This window comes from Brachypodium distachyon, chromosome 3 (assembly GCF_000005505.3).
Source record: "Brachypodium distachyon strain Bd21 chromosome 3, Brachypodium_distachyon_v3.0, whole genome shotgun sequence".
Lineage (NCBI taxonomy): Eukaryota > Viridiplantae > Streptophyta > Magnoliopsida > Poales > Poaceae > Brachypodium > Brachypodium distachyon.
In genome coordinates, this window is record NC_016133.3 from 37,713,564 (window position 1) to 37,733,485 (window position 19,922).

At 49.8% G+C, this 19,922-nt stretch overlaps 4 protein-coding genes across 4 annotated transcripts; 1 reads left to right on the forward strand and 3 right to left on the reverse strand.

The window, feature by feature from the left end:
* Positions 1-1,578: 1,578 nt before the first annotated feature.
* LOC100838203 (MKI67 FHA domain-interacting nucleolar phosphoprotein) lies at positions 1,579-4,215 on the reverse strand. Its single transcript, XM_003574423.4, has 9 exons — positions 4,061-4,215; positions 3,823-3,953; positions 3,610-3,727; positions 3,464-3,519; positions 3,331-3,378; positions 3,146-3,243; positions 2,325-2,394; positions 2,144-2,254; positions 1,579-1,837 (listed from the first exon to the last, which is right to left on the reverse strand). The coding sequence occupies exons 2-9, from the start codon at positions 3,910-3,912 to the stop codon at positions 1,787-1,789; spliced, it is 642 nt and encodes a 213-aa protein (XP_003574471.1). The 5' UTR covers positions 3,913-3,953; positions 4,061-4,215; the 3' UTR covers positions 1,579-1,786.
* A 531-nt stretch (positions 4,216-4,746) lies between these two features.
* Positions 4,747-6,774, reverse strand: LOC100846008 (uncharacterized protein sll0103). The gene is made up of 2 exons (XM_010236814.3): positions 6,585-6,774; positions 4,747-6,460 (listed from the first exon to the last, which is right to left on the reverse strand). The coding sequence occupies exons 1-2, from the start codon at positions 6,628-6,630 to the stop codon at positions 4,932-4,934; spliced, it is 1,575 nt and encodes a 524-aa protein (XP_010235116.1). The 5' UTR covers positions 6,631-6,774; the 3' UTR covers positions 4,747-4,931.
* Positions 6,775-12,473: 5,699 nt separating this feature from the next.
* Positions 12,474-15,220, forward strand: LOC100846313. The gene has a single exon (XM_014900154.2). It carries the CDS (start codon positions 12,665-12,667, stop codon positions 14,915-14,917), a length of 2,253 nt encoding a protein of 750 aa, XP_014755640.1. The 5' UTR covers positions 12,474-12,664; the 3' UTR covers positions 14,918-15,220.
* Positions 15,221-16,067: 847 nt separating this feature from the next.
* LOC100838501 lies at positions 16,068-18,717 on the reverse strand. The gene has a single exon (XM_003574424.4). The coding sequence runs from the start codon at positions 18,565-18,567 to the stop codon at positions 16,309-16,311; it is 2,259 nt and encodes a 752-aa protein (XP_003574472.1). The 5' UTR covers positions 18,568-18,717; the 3' UTR covers positions 16,068-16,308.
* Between the last annotated feature and the right edge of the window lie 1,205 nt (positions 18,718-19,922).

Sequence of the window (19,922 nt, forward strand, 5' to 3'; positions counted from 1 at the left end):
GGTGATGCTGAGGAGCGTCGAAACCAGCACGAGCCGTGGAGTTCGGCTTACTTCGATGCTTACGTCTGCGACTCCAGTCATGTATAAAAACGTACGAAAGTTTTGATTTTTCATATACGCGAATCAAGGCAGCATTGACAGATCAAAGTTGAAAATATCTATTGTCTTCCATCACCTCTGCATGCTTCATTTCTAAAACTAGATAATACCCCGCGCTGCAGGATATTGTAGCAAGGTATAAATAAAGAAACACATGGTAAATAAAATGCTAAATATAATTCATCAAAATATATGTTTATTTATTAAAAACATATATTTTGATGACCTTCGGTTGTTTTATACTATCACTTGGTTTTTGGATTGCCTCATTATGCATGTTGCAAGCCTCTCATTGTGGATGAATAGAAGGTGGGAGTATACACCTACGGTCCTCGTTTGCATGTCTGGACAAAAAAATTGTATATGATCAAGAGACTAATGCATGAAAATGAGGATGTTATCAATCAAGCTTAATATTTTTTTATGACTTTATCCATCTTCTGGTCAAAAATCATACTCCAAAATCCTCCAAAAATTGTTTGAATGAAGCAAATTAAAATCAACTTTATACTATAATTAAAGACTTTAGAAAAGAAATACTTACTTGCACCCACCGTTTCTCACCAGAGGCGGCGGTCGGGAAGCAACGCTAGCACTACCTACATGCACACCCAATCAACTGCATCCACTCATTGCACCAGCAAGTCCGCATGGCGTCGGCGCGGGTGACAGCACGTCAAGTGGAGGGATCACAGCAGCCGGACGGAGGCACTGGACCTCTCGATTTCGCTCTGAGACCCATCCTCCAACTGCCAGCCGCTGCATCTCCTCGTCAGCGGCCCTCCTCCGCTCTCCTCAACCTCGCATGTGCCCCGGTGTGATTCCCGTTCCGTCTCCTTTACAACTTTGCACGAGTTCGGGTCTTGCTATCAATTGAAATTAGGAGAGGTATCAATTGAAATTAGGAGAAGGCTTTGAGAGAGGATGGTAAAAGGCACGAGATGACGCGATCACAAGTTGATATTATAGACCGCAGAGGGAGATCGAGAGTTGGGTGTTGACGGCCGGCATTAGGGACGCGATAGTTGTAAATGCGGATTGAAGAGAGAATCGGTTCGTATAACGACGGAAATTAATTTGCCGGTGTCAATCTTGCAAGAAACATTGATTTGAAGGGATTTGAGAAGATTAGGGGAAACGAACATGCGGATTGAAGAGAGGAAACAAATGACTGATGGCCTATATCGGTTCGTATAACGACTAAAATTAATTTTCCAGTGTCAATCTTGCAACAAACATTGATTTGAAGGGATTTGAGAAGACCACGGGAAACGAACAGAGGTTTCTGGAATGAACCGACGGTCGGTTGCTCGAGGGACTCAAGCTGGGCTGGGCACCGCAGGTGGTGGGAATGGGCCAGGAAGGGATTGGGGTGGGAGATGGGCTTCCATGAGGGGAGAACAAAGGAGTAAGAGACGCACGCACAAGGTCAGTTGTGCAAACAGTGGAGCCAAAAAGTGGTGACGTGGATGCACAAGAAAACTGGAAAATCAGGTAGTGGGTTGTCTCTACTTAGATATAGAGGATAAACCAGTCATGCCACTGATACAACACCGACTAAAGATGCCATACAAAACCGAAGTACACGAAATTGCCATCTCGTCCTCACTGAAAAAAAGAAAAGTTCTATTTAACACAACAGTCCCGTCACTCCCACTGGATAAAATGCATCTGCCTCCATATAGAGCTAATCCTCATCAAACTTGATCCTCTTAGCTGAAGGCTGAACACTCCCGATCTGTACAAGCAAGAAAACATTAGCAACCAGGCTGCTCTTCAAGTGCAGCAAAAATTATGATCAAGAAAAGTAAGCCTGCAATAAACAATTGCTTGGTGGCTTGACTGTCATCCAAGGTTGTTAGGGTTTAAACTATCTGATTCTGGTGAGCACATGTAAATAAGAATAGACAGCAGTGTTATAATAATCAATTATCTACACACATTATACAGTAGCACAGATGTAATCTGCAGAGCATAACTATTTCAGATCAAATCAAGCAAGATAAATTTATTAAATCAATGAACAGCATTGGGTGTTACTTACAAGGGCTGGACACTCATAGTCGATACCGGCAGCCTTGATTCTTTTGCGACGCTTCTCATCCCGTTTTACTATTCCTTCAAGCATCTTCTTGTGCTCTCCCACTGTTTTATCCTGGTAACAACGCAGATTATTAGTTTACAGCGCCAGATTTCCTGTCACAATTTTAGCGAGCAACACATACCTTATTAAGCCTCCTCCTTTCAATTCCTACCCGGTCAACTGGTACAAATCCCTTCCGCACCCCTTTCCATCTAGAAGTGACACAAGTGAAAATCATAGACCATAAGAATTTTGCTATTTTTTATCAAAAGGCGAGAAAAACAACCATGTACAGCTATATCAGTACAGTACACAGTACATCGAAACAAAACTGTAGTGCTGTATTGACTATTACAAGCTCCACAATGAGCAAGTACAAGGGTGTAAGAACCAACCGAATTACATGAAGCACATCAAACACAATTACTTCGCTAGTACTAACAGGTTACAAAGTAGCAACCATACTAGATTCGTGCACTTATTGATTCAGTAGATCATATACACATAGCATAAAGCATGTTCATATTACTCTGACAACATTCTATTATTGCCTTGCCTATTCTTATCATCATAATCAAACCTTCGTCATGGATTTTGTTTTGGGCATTCGTGTTTGACTCCTATTACCCTATGCCTATATTGCTCACTGTGCCTATTCATATATATTTCTGACAGACTTATTCATATATAGTGGAACAAATGAAATGGTGTGCAAACAGCTGCAAAAACAAGTATCCTGGGTAATTTTAAATGAGTGTCTATAGCCTATAGGGGAAGCATATAACTATAAAGAATATTCCATAAAAGAGGAACACAACATAAACAGCATTTGCTCGACTATAAATCAAATTGACCTCATTTAGTGGTGAAAACTACAGTCACATTTCCTGTCTAAAGAGGAACACAACACAAACAGAACCAAGTACTTCAATTGAATAGGCAGCATAGTTGCAGAGTGATTACAATTTGGCATGAACTTTCTCCGGCGGAACAAGGGCAATTTGTAGGGTGTGCTCAAACAATAGATAGTTATTCATCTCATCAGCTACAATCTTCGCCACCTGATAGACCAAGAATGTGCACAAATTGTAAGCATATGGAAGACATAAAACAGAGTGCCACCAATATATCCCAAAGCACATGCTTACATCAGGGTTCTCAAACTCAATGAATCCATAATGCTTCGACTTTCCTGTCTAAATATATCACCAAACAGCAAGTTAGAGGCTTACAGAACTCACTCACAAAACCATGTCAACGATGTAATGCAGTATAGGATACCTTGCGGTTCCGGGCAATTCTGACCCTCTTAACAGCCCCAAACTGCTGAAAGAAACCTGTAACGACAACAAAACCAACGCAGATATTAGCGCACAAACCGACTCGCATCCCCTGCAGTTCTCTAAGCCGTACCCAAAGAGACAGACCTTGCATCTGGTCCTCATAGAAACCATGGGGGATGTGCCCGATATAGAGGACGGTGGCCGTGTTCTCGGGCTCCTCGGGCTGCTTCTCCCGGATCTTCTTCTCTTTCCCCTCCAACGGCTGCAACGAATCACAAGACGATATCAAGGATTACCATTAAAAAAAAACCTGTGTAGTTTTGTAGGGTTCGATTCGATTCGCAGGGAAGCACGCACCAGGAAATCCTTCCCCTCGCCGGAACGGGGACCGGCCGAGCGCCGCGAGAGCACGCGCCTCTGGTTCCTCTTCTTGTCCCTCAACCCCATCTCGCCCAACCTCTATCTAGTTCTGAAACTCTTGAAGAACCCTACGAGACACCGTTCCAAAAGGGAGAATCAAAACCAGCGCAGGGAAATCTTCGAGGCGGAAGGGAACGTGGCAAATCGGAGGGAGGGTTTGATGAACCGTCGGTACCTGGCTATGGCGAGGAGCTGCAGAGGTGATAGGCGGCGGACGAGGAGCCGCCAAGGTGAGGGGAGGACGGAAGAGGAGAGGGTTTTGCCCTGGGCGTGGGGTGTCTTTTTGATGGATTGCAGATGCAAGTTTCGGGCCTGGCCCATTAAGTCATATGCGCACTCTACCGTTTCTTCGACCGCTTTCGGCAGGCCGTCTATAGTTATTTCTTCGACTCTGGGCCAAGCCCACAACTGTCTCTGTACCTGAGTTAAATTTCGGTAAGTAAAAAAAAATTGTCACTGGAGCATGTCGATGGCGCATTTCGAAATTGACAGAAATGAATCTTATATGATGTTCTCTGCTATACTGAAACAAGCTAGTTAAACAACTTAGATTCTGCCGAAACTTTATCGCACAACTTGTTGGTTTTGCACTGTGAGTCGCGAATGCACCTTGTAATTGAACGAACATAGCAATGATTTTGTAATCCAACATCAAACTATGATCAGTTTTCCCCGTCAAAAAACTATGATCAGTTTGTAACAGCCGTGTCTTAAGCCTTTTCTCTAAAAAAAAAACAGCCTCACGACTTGCGTTGCGCGTCAGGTTCGCGCCTCGTGGCAGGGTAACACGACTCGGCAGACCGATCCGACCGTACGTCGGTACGTGCAAAAAAGTGAGTCACAGAACAGTAATCACCCGAGTGACAGATTAGGAAATTCTTATTTAAATACGAGATGGTGTCGCACGACATCAACAACACATCTTATTCAACCGCAAGATCATCAAGGAGACCGTAGATTATTCAGAGATGAAACTTGAACTACAACCGCGTGCGAGAGACGAGACGGGAGCCGCTGAGATGTAAACCAGAACGAGCGAGATCGTATCAGACGGGCTTGGATCCGTTGGTGATGATCTTCTCTATAGCCTGCAGCGCCTGGATGGCGGCCTGGATGTAGAACGCGATGGGGCCTGCAATGGGCGCGAGCGGGTTGGCGGCGATCTCCTCCTTGACGTCGTCGTCCGCGGACGGCACCGGCTCCGCGGGGTTCTCGTCGAACTTCTTGGCCTGCTCCAGGTACTTGTCCATGCGCGGCGTGGCGAACATCCTCATGCTCTCGATGTCGCCCCTGGCCGCGAACCTCTGCCTGGCGTGCGAGGTCTCGGACGACATGGCGTACGGCCGCCCTTGCTTGTTGTACACCTCCTGCGTCCGGAAGAGCTTGAGCAGCTGCTGCAGCTCCGTCCTGAGCATCTCCACCACCGGGTTCGACTGCTCCAGCACGTCCTCCAGCCCGTTCTGCGCCTCCACCAGCTTGTCCCTGGCGTCCCCCAGCTTGTCGCCGTCCGCCATGGCGCGCGCCTCCGTGATCATCGTCGCCGTCTTCAGCCGCGCCATCTCCGTCTGCACCACCACCGGCGGGTCGTCCGCGGGCGAGGAATCGCCCGCGCCCGTGCTGCCCGTGCGGCGCACGGTCAGCGTGGCGGGCGGCGCGTCGAACAGCTTCCCGTTGGTCTTGTACGAGTAGGTGACCTCGAGGATGTCGGCGCCGCGGTCGCTCTCGATGTCCGGGAGCAGCAGGTCCACGATCACCTTGCGGACTTCCTTGCTGTAGAGGTCGCCGAAGCTGACGGTCACGGACCCGGCCTCGTTGTCCTGCGCCTGCGGGTAGTTCCCCGCGGTCACCTTCTGGATCTCCGACTCGCCATCCACGCGCGTCACCGTCAGCTTGAGGTCCTGCACCACCACGGTCAGCAGCCCGGCCAGGCACTGCGAGAACGCCATGCTCAGCGCGCCCACGTCGTCCACAACGGAGAAGGTTCCCCCCATGCTGTTCTTGGCCACCGCGTTGAGCACCGTCGGGTCGTAGTCGGAGCCGAAGCCGAAGGTGTACACGGGCACGTTGCCGGCGATGGCGACCTGGGCGGCGTCCCCGCCCCGGTTCTGCTGGCCGTCGGACATGAGCATGACGCCCACCACGCGGCCGCTGCTGACCCTGCGGTCGGCGAGCACCTTGAGCCCGGTGTTCAGGCCGTCGGTGATGTTGGTGTTGCCGCCGGGATTGAGGCCCTCGACGATCCCCTGGAGGTCCGCCTTGGACGCGTCGGTGATCTGGCGCAGCGGGCAGAGCCTGGATGCGGCGTCGGAGAAGGTGACGATGGAGAGGCGGTCGATGGGGCTCAGCTTCTTCACCACGAACTGCATCGCCGTCTTCATCTTGTCGATCTTCTCCCCCTGCATGCTGCCGCTCACGTCGAGGACCGCCACCAGGTCCAGCCCGGACCGGTCGGCCGTCGAGTCGCCGCCCGTCAGCTCCAGCATCGCCTTCTGGGTGTTCTTCTCCAGCGGCGCCTCCCTGTTGTTCTTGCTCACCAGCTGCACCCTCCCGGCCACGATCGGCGTCGGCCGTGACCCTGCAATTCCAACAAAACCATTGAAACACAAGATCTCATCATGAGCCAAACTCCTGGCTACCAAGCCAAGCAGGATGCGAATTACAGGATTCGATTGCGTTAATACGAATTGATGAACCTGCACCTGCATTCGGAGGAGCAACGATCGGCTCGTCGTCGTTGAAGGACATGATTGCGAGAAAGGAATTAAGCTGCCGGTTACTGATTAATGTTCTTCTTCTACACCTTTGCTAGTTTCCTCTCGGACCCTGATGGCTAGTCGATGTGTGGGAGCCTAGCTAGCTCCTGCATCCTCTGTTATATAGACATAGCAGAACATAATGCGCGCTTGCAATAGTACTAAATTCTTGCGAATTTAATTTAATTTCATCTGCAACTCTTCTAAGCTTGCGAGCTGGAGTACTATTGAAGAATGTTTGAATTTGTTCGAGATCAATAAGCACTTTCTTTAATCGATATTCAACTTACCACTGCCTGAGATCAATTTTTTCTTTTTTTTTAGGAAGCCTGAGATCAAACTATAATAAACCATCGTCGGTGGTCGAACCAAAAAAATACGAGTTCTCATATATAGAAGGAACTACCCGCCAAAAATATATAGAAGGGATTTGGCTCTCTTAAAAGTGTCATGTAGGGAATTTTCTCTTTAGAATAATACTATATACTAGTGCGGCGGAACTTATAGCTACTGCTACCTGGTACCTGTGGTGGGAGCGACGACAGTGTGTTCGTGGTGAACCTGTACAGCTTCCTGAGCGGTCGGCGATGTCTATACGGGTCGCTGCTGAAAACTTTGCCCGTGCCAGAGGGAAGAAGGCGGCCATCAGGCGCCATGGATTGGAGAAACCCCCTTTGGATATTATAAAGTTAAACGTTGATGCGTCGCTGGACCCGGAAACTCTCAATGGGGCTATTGGTGCTATTCTTCATAACCATAAGAGTGAATTTGTGGCAGCTGCTAATCAGCAGATCACTTGTTGTCCCACAGTTTTGGTGGCCGAAGTTAGGCTCTCCGACTGGGCTTGGAACTGGCGCATACGGCTGGATGCAATCGTCTTGTCGTTAATTCAGATAGTATGAAAGTGATTGAGGCCATGAATCAAGGAGGTAGATCTGCGGGTCTTGGTGTTGCGGTCTATGATGATTGTTTTTATCTAGCTTCTGATTGTCTCAGAATCTCTTTTGTCCACTGCCCCCGCGAGGCTAACAAGGTGGCTCATGAATTAGCGCAATTAGCTAGATACTCTCCTCCTCAGGTTTGGCTAGAAAATCCTCCTGAATGTACCTCTTCTCTTGCACGATGTAATCCTTATATCGAATGAATAAAGAGGTACTTTACTCGGTAAAAAAAAATACTAGTATCAGAAGAAAAAGAATTCTTAGAAGAGTTCCCTGCTTACATAATTAGAAGGCTCGAAATTTTCCCGCATTTGTTGCATCCATTCTACTGTCTGATTAGAAAGGTCCAAAATTTTGTTGATTTCTTAGGACGTGGCACCCAGAGAATGCAATTATGTCAATGCAGGAGTACCATTTGGACATTTAGTCAATTGGAGATACCAGTACTAAAAACCCCATTGTGGGTTTCAATCTCGCACTATTTTTTTTTAAGTTCCGTAAAAAGTCTTAGAGATGACTTGTTGAGCCTAGTTGTCGACTTTGTGATGTATGACATGATCGCTTCTGGCTTGTAATCTGAATCTTACCCATTGAATACTACTCCTAGTTTCTATATATGGTTGAAACATAGAGCGCATTATATTCTTGTTGAAAATACCTACTCATCGTCATGATTAGTGTATTACATAAGTCACGTGCTAACAGAGTTTTTTTTTGTCAAAGCAATGATTGGTTAAAGAAAACGAAGCACACTTTGTGTAACTAATGTGCATTTTACATGAATTAAGGTGCTGCATAGGTTGATTTTTAATATAATTGTCAATGAGATTATTTTATCCGCCGGTGATCGCGTATGCATAATCTTTAGCTACAGCGGCTCTATCAAGATTATGTTCCGGCCCGTATTGGTTGGATGCAACAAGAACGGCTCTATTCCGATTTTTCCTTGGGGGGATGTATTCAATAATCGCATTGGTTGGATACTTGATACCGCAAACTAGCGCGGCTCTATTCCTATTTTTTCTCCAAAAGGGCTGTCGTATTCGATCGTATTGGTCGTTGGATACTTGATACATGCAGGAAGCTGGAGCGGTTCTATCCCGATTTTTCCTCCATGTGTGGGCTGTATCCGTATTGGTTGGATGCAACCGGAGCGGTTCTATCCCGATTTTTCCTCCGGGTGTGGGATGTCCGTATTGGTTGAGCGGCTCCATCCGTACGTATTGGTTGGGTACATCCGTACACGATCCGATCTAGCTGCTCGTGCAGCACGTGCCTGTACGCACGGATCTCACATTTACGTCAATGTGAACCATCGTCGAGACGAGACACGTCACATGCATATCTGCAGCGTCGTTTATGGGTGTGACCAAACCATGCATCAAATTAAGGCGATCTGCACGTCCGCCGTACATGTCCAATCCTGTCCTATTGTACAGGACCATGCATGCAGCATGCACCGTCGTAATCGATCGGCCAGCCGGCCGGCAAGATCTATCGAATATCAATACGTGTCCATTGATAGCCAGGTCCTCTCCCCAACTACCCGAGTGTGCTTCACGTGGACGACTAACGCCACGTTGGTTCATCCTCACAAGTTGACATGAGAATGACTCAATACACTCCAACTGCTCGATCGAGTACGTGTATTAAGTTCCTCTGGGACAATATGATGTAGGCCAAGTGAGTGGAAACACATGCATGTATTCATGGCTGCAGTTAATTCTTAAGAAGATAAGCAACTTAAGCAAGATTGAAAGTAAGTCATCTGTTAACTCAGCGAAGAACCATGCATTGCATATCTTGTTGATTCCCTAGGCAGCCATGCATGAGCCCATGACCTTATCTGCAACGTGTACTGCGCCCTTGTTTTCATAAAATGTAATATGGCTCCATCCTCTCTGGCCTTAAACATTTTCTTATCTAAAGGGGTTACGCGTGTCTCATTAGATCCTGTACGTGCACGAGAAAATAGATCCTGTGACGGTATGACAATACCTAGCCAATATATAGCCATGAGCCCATGACCTTATCTTTTTTTTTTAACTAAGCCCATGACCTTAATTATCTGCAACGTGCACTGCGCGCTTGTTTGATAAATATAATCTGACTCCATCCTTTGGCCTTAACATTTGTTTTTTTTTTAATCTGATAAAGGGGCTACGCGTGTCCCCAAGATGATCTTGAGATGGCATGACAATAATTCACCTAGCCCATGTATACATGTAACTACATCTGCTAGCTCATGCAAAAAAAAAAAAAAAACTCATGCCCATGACCAACACCTACACTATGCATTTTATATCAACCAGGCGTCAATTATTTGTCGCGCAGGGAGTAATCAGGATAAGGTATGAGTATTACATTACTTTTGTTTGGGTCCTTGGCCGATGATTAATGCTGGGTTACCTACTTACCTATTTGGTTTTTCTTTCATGATAATGTACACAACAAAATTATGGCAATAACTTTAGTTACCGACCTCTTAACTAGGATAATGTGCTACATTTTATGCCAGGCCGAATTTTTAGACGACTGGAAAATTTCTAAGTAGTAGATATAGAGGCGGAATCACACCTAGGACAACTGGGGCTCCAGCTCTAGGTGCGAGCCAGCTAATACATGTATATTATAATGGTGATTTGGCAAAATAACCTAATTAACAAATGGATTAGCCCTAGACTTCCATACTTAGCCTAGTTTAGCCATAGTTTTTAACAATTCTGAATCCACCACCAATCCAGTCTAGACACTAACAGTACAACGATGAAGTAATCTTCATCGAACGCAATGATTGTTGACGGACAAATAATTATTTCTATATCGACTCCCCTTTTAATAAATATAATCAAGCAGTACGTCGCAAAAAGATTATAATCAAGCAGGACGAGTATGGTTACCCTATGCATGCATGCCACATGTTGACATTGACCGTGTACCAACCAATTACTACTCCAACCTTTAGACAGCGACAAGACAATAAACGAAAGCAGATGATGAGACACTGTACTCTAAATTCGAAAATGTGAAGACATATATGCGCGTCGTTGCCAGCTGCAGCTCCTTATCAACGTTTGTACTTTCCAGCAACCAACGAATAGCTTAATTAGCATATAGCATATGTTGCAGGATCGTCGCAGACTTTTCAATGCCAAATTAACCGACGTGGATTTGTATAACGTCAGTTAATTCGTGACGGTGGACTCTATCAGGTAACCATTGTTTTATCTTCTCATAATCCGCACGGGCAAGAAAGCAAAAAAAAGAAGGTAATAACACCCGCGGTACATAAACTTGAAGCGCGTGAGCAATTTTATACAAGAACTTGAAAACTGTGGTCAAGTGGTCCAAAACTTGTCTAGGCAGATGATTAATGCCTAGATTAGGCCGAATTAGCTACGATGGCTGCCACGTTGGTTGTTTAGGCGGTTCTCATTTCTTCATTTTAGCCCTTACAATCGAAGTACAATTTCTTTCTCATCCCTAGTCAATGCAAGGCAGATGAAATTTTGGAAAAATGTCCCTGTTTTTTTCCTATTTTCCATTCCAGTTCGTACCTCTTCATATATCCGCCGTGACAACACCCTGTCGGCTCGACACAGGCTCACCAATGTCGGCCATGTTGCCGCCCTCTCCCTCACTGTCCTATACCTCAACGTGTCGGGGATTCATGGATTTAGGGTTAGGCCGCGAGAAATTCAAGAAAGAAAGTAAAAGAAGATCATGTGCGGGGGGGTTCACAAGAGCGTAGGGAAACAAGGGTTTTTCTGTAAAAATTACCGAGACCTCGGCCCTCGACTTTGCCAGACTGGCACGACACGTGCCGGCACCGGAGCTCATCTGACCAAAAGTGAACCCGCAATACATGTTTTGGACCAGTTGGCCCCATTTTTCAAGTTTTTGTATGAAATTGCTTGCAAGCCTCAAGTTCGTGTACTGCGGGTGTCGGTGCCTAAAAAATGAAAGCTAAGAACACGAGTTTGATCGTATCTGTCCGTATGGTCGATCCGCCCAGGTCTGCTACCTGCTCATTTGCTCAAGCTTTGTGTTAGTTCAGACCAACCAATCAATCCTGCAAGTCTAAGCGCCTTCAGCGCGATCCTTGTTTTTTGACAGCGCGATGCTTGATTATGGTAGGCACTCGGGATAAAATTCCCACCCGACCTGTCAGCGTGGACACAAAATCCCATGTCACGGATGGTTTCGCCGCTTCACATGTGAGCCGACCCACGGAGCAATCACACGCGTGCAACAACTAGCCGTGATGGCGACGCGACGCGACGCTTTATATTCATCTAGCAATTTCCCAACGAGTTGCGATATTCTCTCTCCTTAAAGGTCGATTCAAATGTAATCGCTCCAAACCGTTTGGGTTTATATGCACATGCAATATTTTATGACAAATTTTAATAAAAATGATATTGATAATATAAGATTATTGCGACACAAATACATGTACTAAATATAATTTGATCATCGTCGATCAAAGCATGACACAGATTTCAATAAGAGATTTACATACCCAAATATAGGAAGTACTCCTTTTGCAAGAAGCTCAACTTACTGAAGTGGATGGCCGGTGCTCCAAGACGAGTGCTCGTAAACAGCTGCCGCCGGTCCATTGAAACTTTGGGTGACATCCAACATGGTCTCACGTCTATGCTCCTCGAGACTTTAGACGCGTGACATAAATTTTGTTACTCGAAAAACCTGGAGTATTCTGAGGCTTTAAACTCAAGTTCTCTTGAACTTGCATCAAATTTTCTTTATTTAGAGTTGAAATTGCCAAAATTCCGCACAATTAAGAAAAATCTGATTCTAGTAGGAGTAGAACACTTCAAACAAGACCGGAATGAATCAGTTACTCCAATTCTCGGCGATTAATATTGCGGATTTTTGGGGCAGAGAGAAGCATGCAATTGGCACACACAACACAACGCACTATAAATCTGTCATCTTTCTGTGCTGATTTTCAACCAAAGGACAAGAGCTAGCTAGCAGCCCTTGCACAACAGCACAAGTACGTAGTAGTAATCTGAACTCAGTTGCAGCTAATTAGGAGTGGTCGATCAATCGAGACTAATAATGGCAGGGGAGAGCCGCGGCAACATCGCCTTCTTCGCGACGTACCGGCCGCCGGTGCCGCTGGACATCTTCTCCAGCCCCGTCCCGCCGTCCTCTTCCCGCGACGAGGTCCACCTCACCGACGGCGTCTCCTACAACTACGACTGCCGCCCCATCCCGGCGTCCGCGCTCAAGGCCCTCCTGAGGCGCCCCAAGCTGGCGGCCGACGGCGGCGCCACGGAGGCGGACGTGGACGCCGGCCGCGTGTCCGGGCTCGTCTTCGTCTCCGAAAGAGACGGCGGCCTCGAGACGCTCCGCATCGCCCTGCGCTTCGACAAGGATAACAAAACCAAGGTGTTCTCCCTGGCCGACGTCTTCGGCTCCGGCGACTTCAGCGGCACGCGGCTGGAGGACAGCGGCTGCTTCGGCGGCGGGTACAAGGTCGGGTCCCGCACCGTGGACCATTCGCTCATCTACGTGTCCACCAAGGAGCCCGTGAAGGACCGCCGCTCCCCGTGGACCGTGGTGTACAAGACCAACCTCAGGACCGGCAAAACAGAGCGCCTGACCCCGAAAGGCGCCTACGACCTGAGCCCGGCCGTGTCGCCGTCGGGGAAGAAGGTGGCCGTGGCGTCTTTCCGGGCGGAGGGGTGGCAGGGCGAGATCGAGAACCTCAAGACGGACATCTTCGTGATGAACGTGGAGAAGCCGCCGCTGGGGCGCAAGCTGCTGGTGAAGGACGGCGGCTGGCCGTCGTGGGGCAGCGAGAACTTCGTCTTCTTCCACCGCGGGTCCGACAAGACGCTCCCCTCGGGCATGATCGAGACGTCGTGGGCCGTGTTCCGTCTCGACGTCGCCACGGGGGAGACCGTCCGGGTCACGCCGGAGGGGCTCGACGCGTTTACTCCTGCGGCCATCAGCGAGACCAAGGTGGCCGTGGCCACCATCCGGCAGAAATCAAAGTTCAGCGACGTCCGCGTGGAGGCGCAGTACAGGCACATCGAGATCTTCGACGTTGCCGCTGGCGGGGCGCAGGCGCAGCAGATCACGCAGAAGACGAGGCCCAAGGGCGACCACTACAACCCCTTCGTTCTCGACGGCGGCGCCCGCGTCGGGTACCACCGCGTGAGGAGCGACCTCCTGAAGCCCGGCGACGACGTGCCCCGGAACTTCCACAAGCTGGAGTCCCCGTTAAAAGACGTGGGCCTCTTCCGCGTGTCCGGCGTGTTCCCGACCATCTCCAAGGACGGCTCCAAGCTAGCCTTCGTGGACAACGAGTTCAAGGCCGTGTGGGTGGCGGACGCCCAGGGCCTGCGGATCGTGTACGAGACCAAGGGGCCCGACAGCATCTTCTCGACGATGTGGAACCAGAACCCGGACAAGGACGTGCTGTACGTGTGCATGGGCCCTTCCTTCAACGCCGGCAAGCCGCTGGAGATCTGCGCCATCCCCAACGTGTCCAGCGGCGCCAGGCAGCGGCGGCTGCTCACCAAGGGCAAGTTCAACAACGCGTTCCCGTCCAGCAGCCCCGACGGGACCCGGTTCGTGTTCCGGTCCACGAGGGACCACGCCAAGAGCGAGAGGAAGCACAAGAACCTGTACATCATGGAGGACCAGGAGGTGGGGGAGTACGGGGAAGGCGGCAAAGTGACGCGGCTGACGGACGGGGAGTGGACGGACACGCACTGCCAGTGGTCGCCCAGCGGGGACTGGATCGTCTTCTCCTCCACGCGGGACAAGCCGCCCACGGCGGCGCCGCTGGACCACGGGCTGGACCCGGGATACTTCGCGGTGTTCATGGTGAAGGCGAGCGACCCGGCCGTGGTGATCAGGGTCGTGGGCAGCGGCGACGACCTCAGCGGCCACGTGAACCACCCGGTGTTCAGCCCGAACGGCAGGAGCATCGCCGTGACGTCCGACCTGGCCGCCGTGTCGGCCGACCCCATCTCGCTGCCGCTCTTCCTGCACTCGGTAAGGCCCTACGGCGACATCTTCGCCGTGGACATCGACGACATCCTCCGGCTCGGGGACGACGCGGAGAAGCTCAAGAAGATCAAGGACCTGAGGAGGAAGTTTCACCGGATCACGCACAGCCGCTACGAGTACTCCACGCCGGAGTGGACCATGTTCGCCACGGACGACCCCAACGCGCAGTGGAACGTGCTCGTCAAGAAGGACGCCGCGTACACGCCGGCCTGCCCCTACGCGTACCCGGACGGCGGCGAGAGCTGGCACATGACCGGACACCTCTGCATCCCAAAGAGGTGCTGCTAGCGCCGCCTCCGATCATCTGCATGTCCATGAATCCATCCATGGTCGCCCGTCTCGTCTCTGCTAATTAATTAAATAAGCGCGTGCCTAGAAGATCGATAGAATCTTCTATTTCATCTTCGTCGTGGATGTCGCGTGGTTGCTTTTCAGCTCCATCGATTTGATCCGCATTTCATAAGGTTTCCTCAATCCTCTGTTTTTAAGCTGTTGGTCCGATTTTATTAATGAAATAAACAGAGTACACTCTGTTGGACAAACTTAAGAAGACAAGACATAAAAACCACTTGTATTACTCTCTTCGATAAATGTTACTTGTCCCAGATTTATCTAGATACATACACGTGTACTTACACAATGAAATGTGTCTAGATACACTGCAACAAGTAATATGGATCATAGTAAGTATTTTTTTTAGTGAAAGAACTTTTTTTTAGAATTTTTAGCGAAAGAACCATGTACTTCCTCCGTCTAAAAAAATACGTCTCAATTTTGACTAAATTTGAATGCATATACTACCATCCCGACGTGTATGTTACCCGTTGAGAGATAAAGATAAGCGTCATGCATGGCCAATGGCTGAACGTTTAACCTCTAAATCTCAGGAGCTGTTCAGTTTCAGTACGCATAGCTTGACGTACGTGATTTGAACTGCCCGGTCAATCCGTGAATATCTATACGCTGCCACCGTCTGTTAAACAAACTTTATGCATGTAGTTGCTGATCTGTAGACCCATGCATGCATGGCCGGTCTGTATTGTAGCCAAAATCATTATCTTGGTAATTAAAGGAAATGACCACGCTCGTACTTGCGTTACGAGGCATCTGCAGGCTCATCTATTTGTTGACTACTGCTATTGCCTTCTAACTAGAACAATGTAGTGCTATGATTCTTGAAAGAGCGTCCCGTGCTTCATTAAGGTCAATATCGGTTTTTATTTCTATCGTTTTGTCAAAATATTGTGACAAATATCCATCGAACAGTGGCAAAGAAAGGGTCGGGATTGGATCGGGACTCTGGATACGCGCTGGATCTAGGCCCTAATTTACCAGTCCCTAATTAACGTCATTGCTTTGGGATTTGTGCACTTTTTTTTCTCGAAAGCACCGAAGCACTCGCGGTGTCTAAATTATATGTCTTGTCTTTTTAAGTTAATTTGTTCAATAAGATATACTTTGTTTTATTTCGTTAATATAAAATCGTAACAATAGCTTAAGAAACACGGGACTGAGGAACCTTATGAAACGCGGATCAAATCGATGGAGCTGAAAAGCAACCACGCGCACATCCACGACGACGATGAAACGGAAGATTTCACCGATCTTCTAGGCGCGCGCTCATTTAACTAAAATTAATTACTCCAGCACGGATTGATGGACATGAAGATGAGGGGGCACTAACAGCACCTCTTCGGGATGCAGAGGTGCCCGGTCATGTGCCAGCTCTCGCCGCCGTCCGGGTAAGCGTAGGGGCACGTCGGCCTGTAGGCGGTGTCCTTCTTGACGAGCACGTTCCACTGCGCGTTGGGGTCGTCCGTGGAGAACATGGTCCACTCCGGCGTGGAGTACTCGTAGCGGCTGTGTGTGATGCGGTGGAACTTCTTCTTCAGGTCCTTGATCTTCTTGAGCTTCTCCACGTCGTCGCCGAGCCGGAGGATGTCGTCGATGTCGACGGCGAAGATGTCACCGTAGGGCCGCACCGAGTGCAGGAAGAGCGGCAGCGAGATGGGGTCGGCCGACACGGCGGCCAGGTCGGCCGTGACGGCGATGGTCCGGCCGTCCGGGCTGAACACAGGGTGGTTCACGTGCCCGCTCAGGTCGTCGCCACTCCCCACCACCCGGATCACCACCGTCGGGTCGCTCGCCTTCACCATGAACACGGCGAAGTATCCCGGGTCCAGCCCGTGGTCCGTCGGCGCCGCCGTGGCTGGCTTGTCACGTGTGGACGAGAACACGATCCAGTCTCCGCTGGGCGACCACTGGCAGTGCGTGTCCGTCCATTCCCCGTCGGTCAGCCGCGTCACCTTGGGGACCACGGTGTCGTACCCGTACTCGCCGAACTCCTGGTCCTCCATGATGTACAGGTTCTTGTGCTTCTTCTCGCTCTTGGCGTGGTCCCTCGTCGACCGGAACACGAAGCGGGTTCCGTCGGGGCTGCTGGACGGGAACGCGTTGTTGAATTTGCCCTTGGTGAGCTGCCGGCTATGCCCGTCGCCGCTGGAGACGTTGGGGATGGCGTGGATCTCCAGCGGCTTGCCGGCGTTGAAGGAAGGGCCCTTGCAGACGTAGAGGACGTCCTTGTCGGGGTTCTGGTTCCACATCGTGGAGAAGATGCTGTCGGGTCCCTTGGTCACGTGCACGATGCGCAGGCCTTGGGAGTCGGCCACCCACACGGCCTTGAACTCGTTGTCCACGAACGCCAGCTTGGAGCCGTCCTTGGAGATGGTCGGGAACACGCCGGACACGCGGAAGAGGCCCACGTCTTTCAATGGAGACTCCAGCTTGTGAAAGTTCCGGGGCACGTCGTCGCCGGGCTTCAGGAGGTCGCTCCTCACGCGGTGGTACCCGACGCGGGCGCCGCCGTCAAGCACGAAGGGGTTGTAGTGGTCGCCCTTGGGCCTCGTCTTCTGCGTGATCTGCTGCACGGGCGCCCCGGCGGCGACGTCGAAGATCTCGATGTGCCGATACTGCGCCTCCACGCGGACGTCGCTGAACTTTGATTTCTGCCGGATGGTGGCCACGGCCACCTTGGTCTCGCTGATGGCCGCAGGAGTAAACGCGTCGAGCCCCTCCGGCGTGACCCGGACGGTCTCCCCCGTGGCGACGTCGAGACGGAACACGGCCCACGACGTCTCGATCATGCCCGAGGGGAGCGTCTTGTCGGACCCGCGGTGGAAGAAGACGAAGTTCTCGCTGCCCCACGACGGCCAGCCGCCGTCCTTCACCAGCAGCTTGCGCCCCAGCGGCGGCTTCTCCACGTTCATCACGAAGATGTCCGTCTTGAGGTTCTCGATCTCGCCCTGCCACCCCTCCGCCCGGAAAGACGCCACGGCCACCTTCTTCCCCGACGGCGACACGGCCGGGCTCAGGTCGTAGGCGCCTTTCGGGGTCAGGCGCTCTGTTTTGCCGGTCCTGAGGTTGGTCTTGTACACCACGGTCCACGGGGAGCGGCGGTCCTTCACGGGCTCCTTGGTGGACACGTAGATGAGCGAATGGTCCACGGTGCGGGACCCGACCTTGTACCCGCCGCCGAAGCAGCCGCTGTCCTCCAGCCGCGTGCCGCTGAAGTCGCCGGAGCCGAAGACGTCGGCCAGGGAGAACACCTTGGTTTTGTTATCCTTGTCGAAGCGCAGGGCGATGCGGAGCGTCTCGAGGCCGCCGTCTCTTTCGGAGACGAAGACGAGCCCGGACACGCGGCCGGCGTCCACGTCCGCCTCCGTGGCGCCGCCGTCGGCCGCCAGCTTGGGGCGCCTCAGGAGGGCCTTGAGCGCGGACGCCGGGATGGGGCGGCAGTCGTAGTTGTAGGAGACGCCGTCGGTGAGGTGGACCTCGTCGCGGGAAGAGGACGGCGGGACGGGGCTGGAGAAGATGTCCAGCGGCACCGGCGGCCGGTATGTCGCGAAGAAGGCGATGTTGCCGCGGCTCTCCCCTGCCATTATTAGTCTCGATTGATCGACCACTCCTAATTAGCTGCAACTGAGTTCAGATTACTACTACGTACTTGTGCTGTTGTGCAAGGGCTGCTAGCTAGCTCTTGTCCTGTGGATGAAAATCAGCACAGAAAGATGACAGATTTATAGTGTGTCTACCCAAGTACTACGTGCTCCCCTCCGCCCCCCTAATCCACAATTAATCTCCGAGAACTGGAGTAATTGATTGGGTAGTTGATTCGTCCCGGTCTTGTTTCAAGTGTTCTAGTAGAATCAGTTTTTTTTTCTTAATCCTGCGGAATTTTGGCAATTTAAACTCCAAATAAAGAAATTTTCATGTAAGTTCAATAGAGCTTGAGTTTAAAACCTCAGAAGTAGGTTTTCCGAGTTGTACAGCTTGAAGACTTTTTTAGACAAACAAAATTTATGTCGCGTGTCTAAAGTCTGGAGAAGCACAGACGTGAGATATGTGCCATCAACACCAAGCACACATCTCATTTGCAACACTAGACATGAGAGGTGGTTAGTGTTAAACTGAGAGGGCCCAACTTGAGATGATGGAGTTGGCACAGTTAGCCCAGTAATCTCCCTCATTTTTCGTCATCTGCAACTGAGGGTGTGCCGAAACATAGATGCCTCTGTACATTTCTGCAAAACAATTGTAGCAGAATACCGCATGAGTAAATCGTTTGAAAAACAAAACAAAGTAATTCAATGAAATTTCAGGGCACGCTGAAAGTGGCAACATTTATCCCAGTTTCCCACCGATCATTACTAGCCGAAATGGCCTCGGTGTATTTCTAGCCTGGGTGCATTTTTTTTTCAAAAAGAGGGAAACCTCCCAGCCTCTGCATCAATCAATGCACACAACCATCATATTATTAAAGTTCAGCACAATAACATCATCCAAAGTTACATCTCAAAAAGAAAACAAGAGACCAAGGAATCAACCAGCCTCAAGTCTAAACCATGCGCGCCACCCAAATTGGCTATAAAATTTCTGTGCTACCATCTCCTCATGGCTGCACCCAAATTCCATAGACTTCCTGACCACCATCGGAAGCAGTAGGGAACAGGTACGGAGCCAGTGTGTTGTCCCAAAAATAACCTGTAAGAAATTGAAAACATTTTTTTGTTAAACACCAAATCATTATGACAATTTCAAATGGACCAACAAATCGCACAAGAACCAACAAATATAAGCGATTTAAGAGATTTTTCCATTTCATTAAGCCAGCGTTCAAACATGTTCGCGATACAAGAGGGTGCATATTGATTCAACGACTTCCACAAATTGTAGTTTTTGTAGTGACTCACCTATTTTTGTTAAGCTTGTGTTCTATAAAACATTCATCTCACGG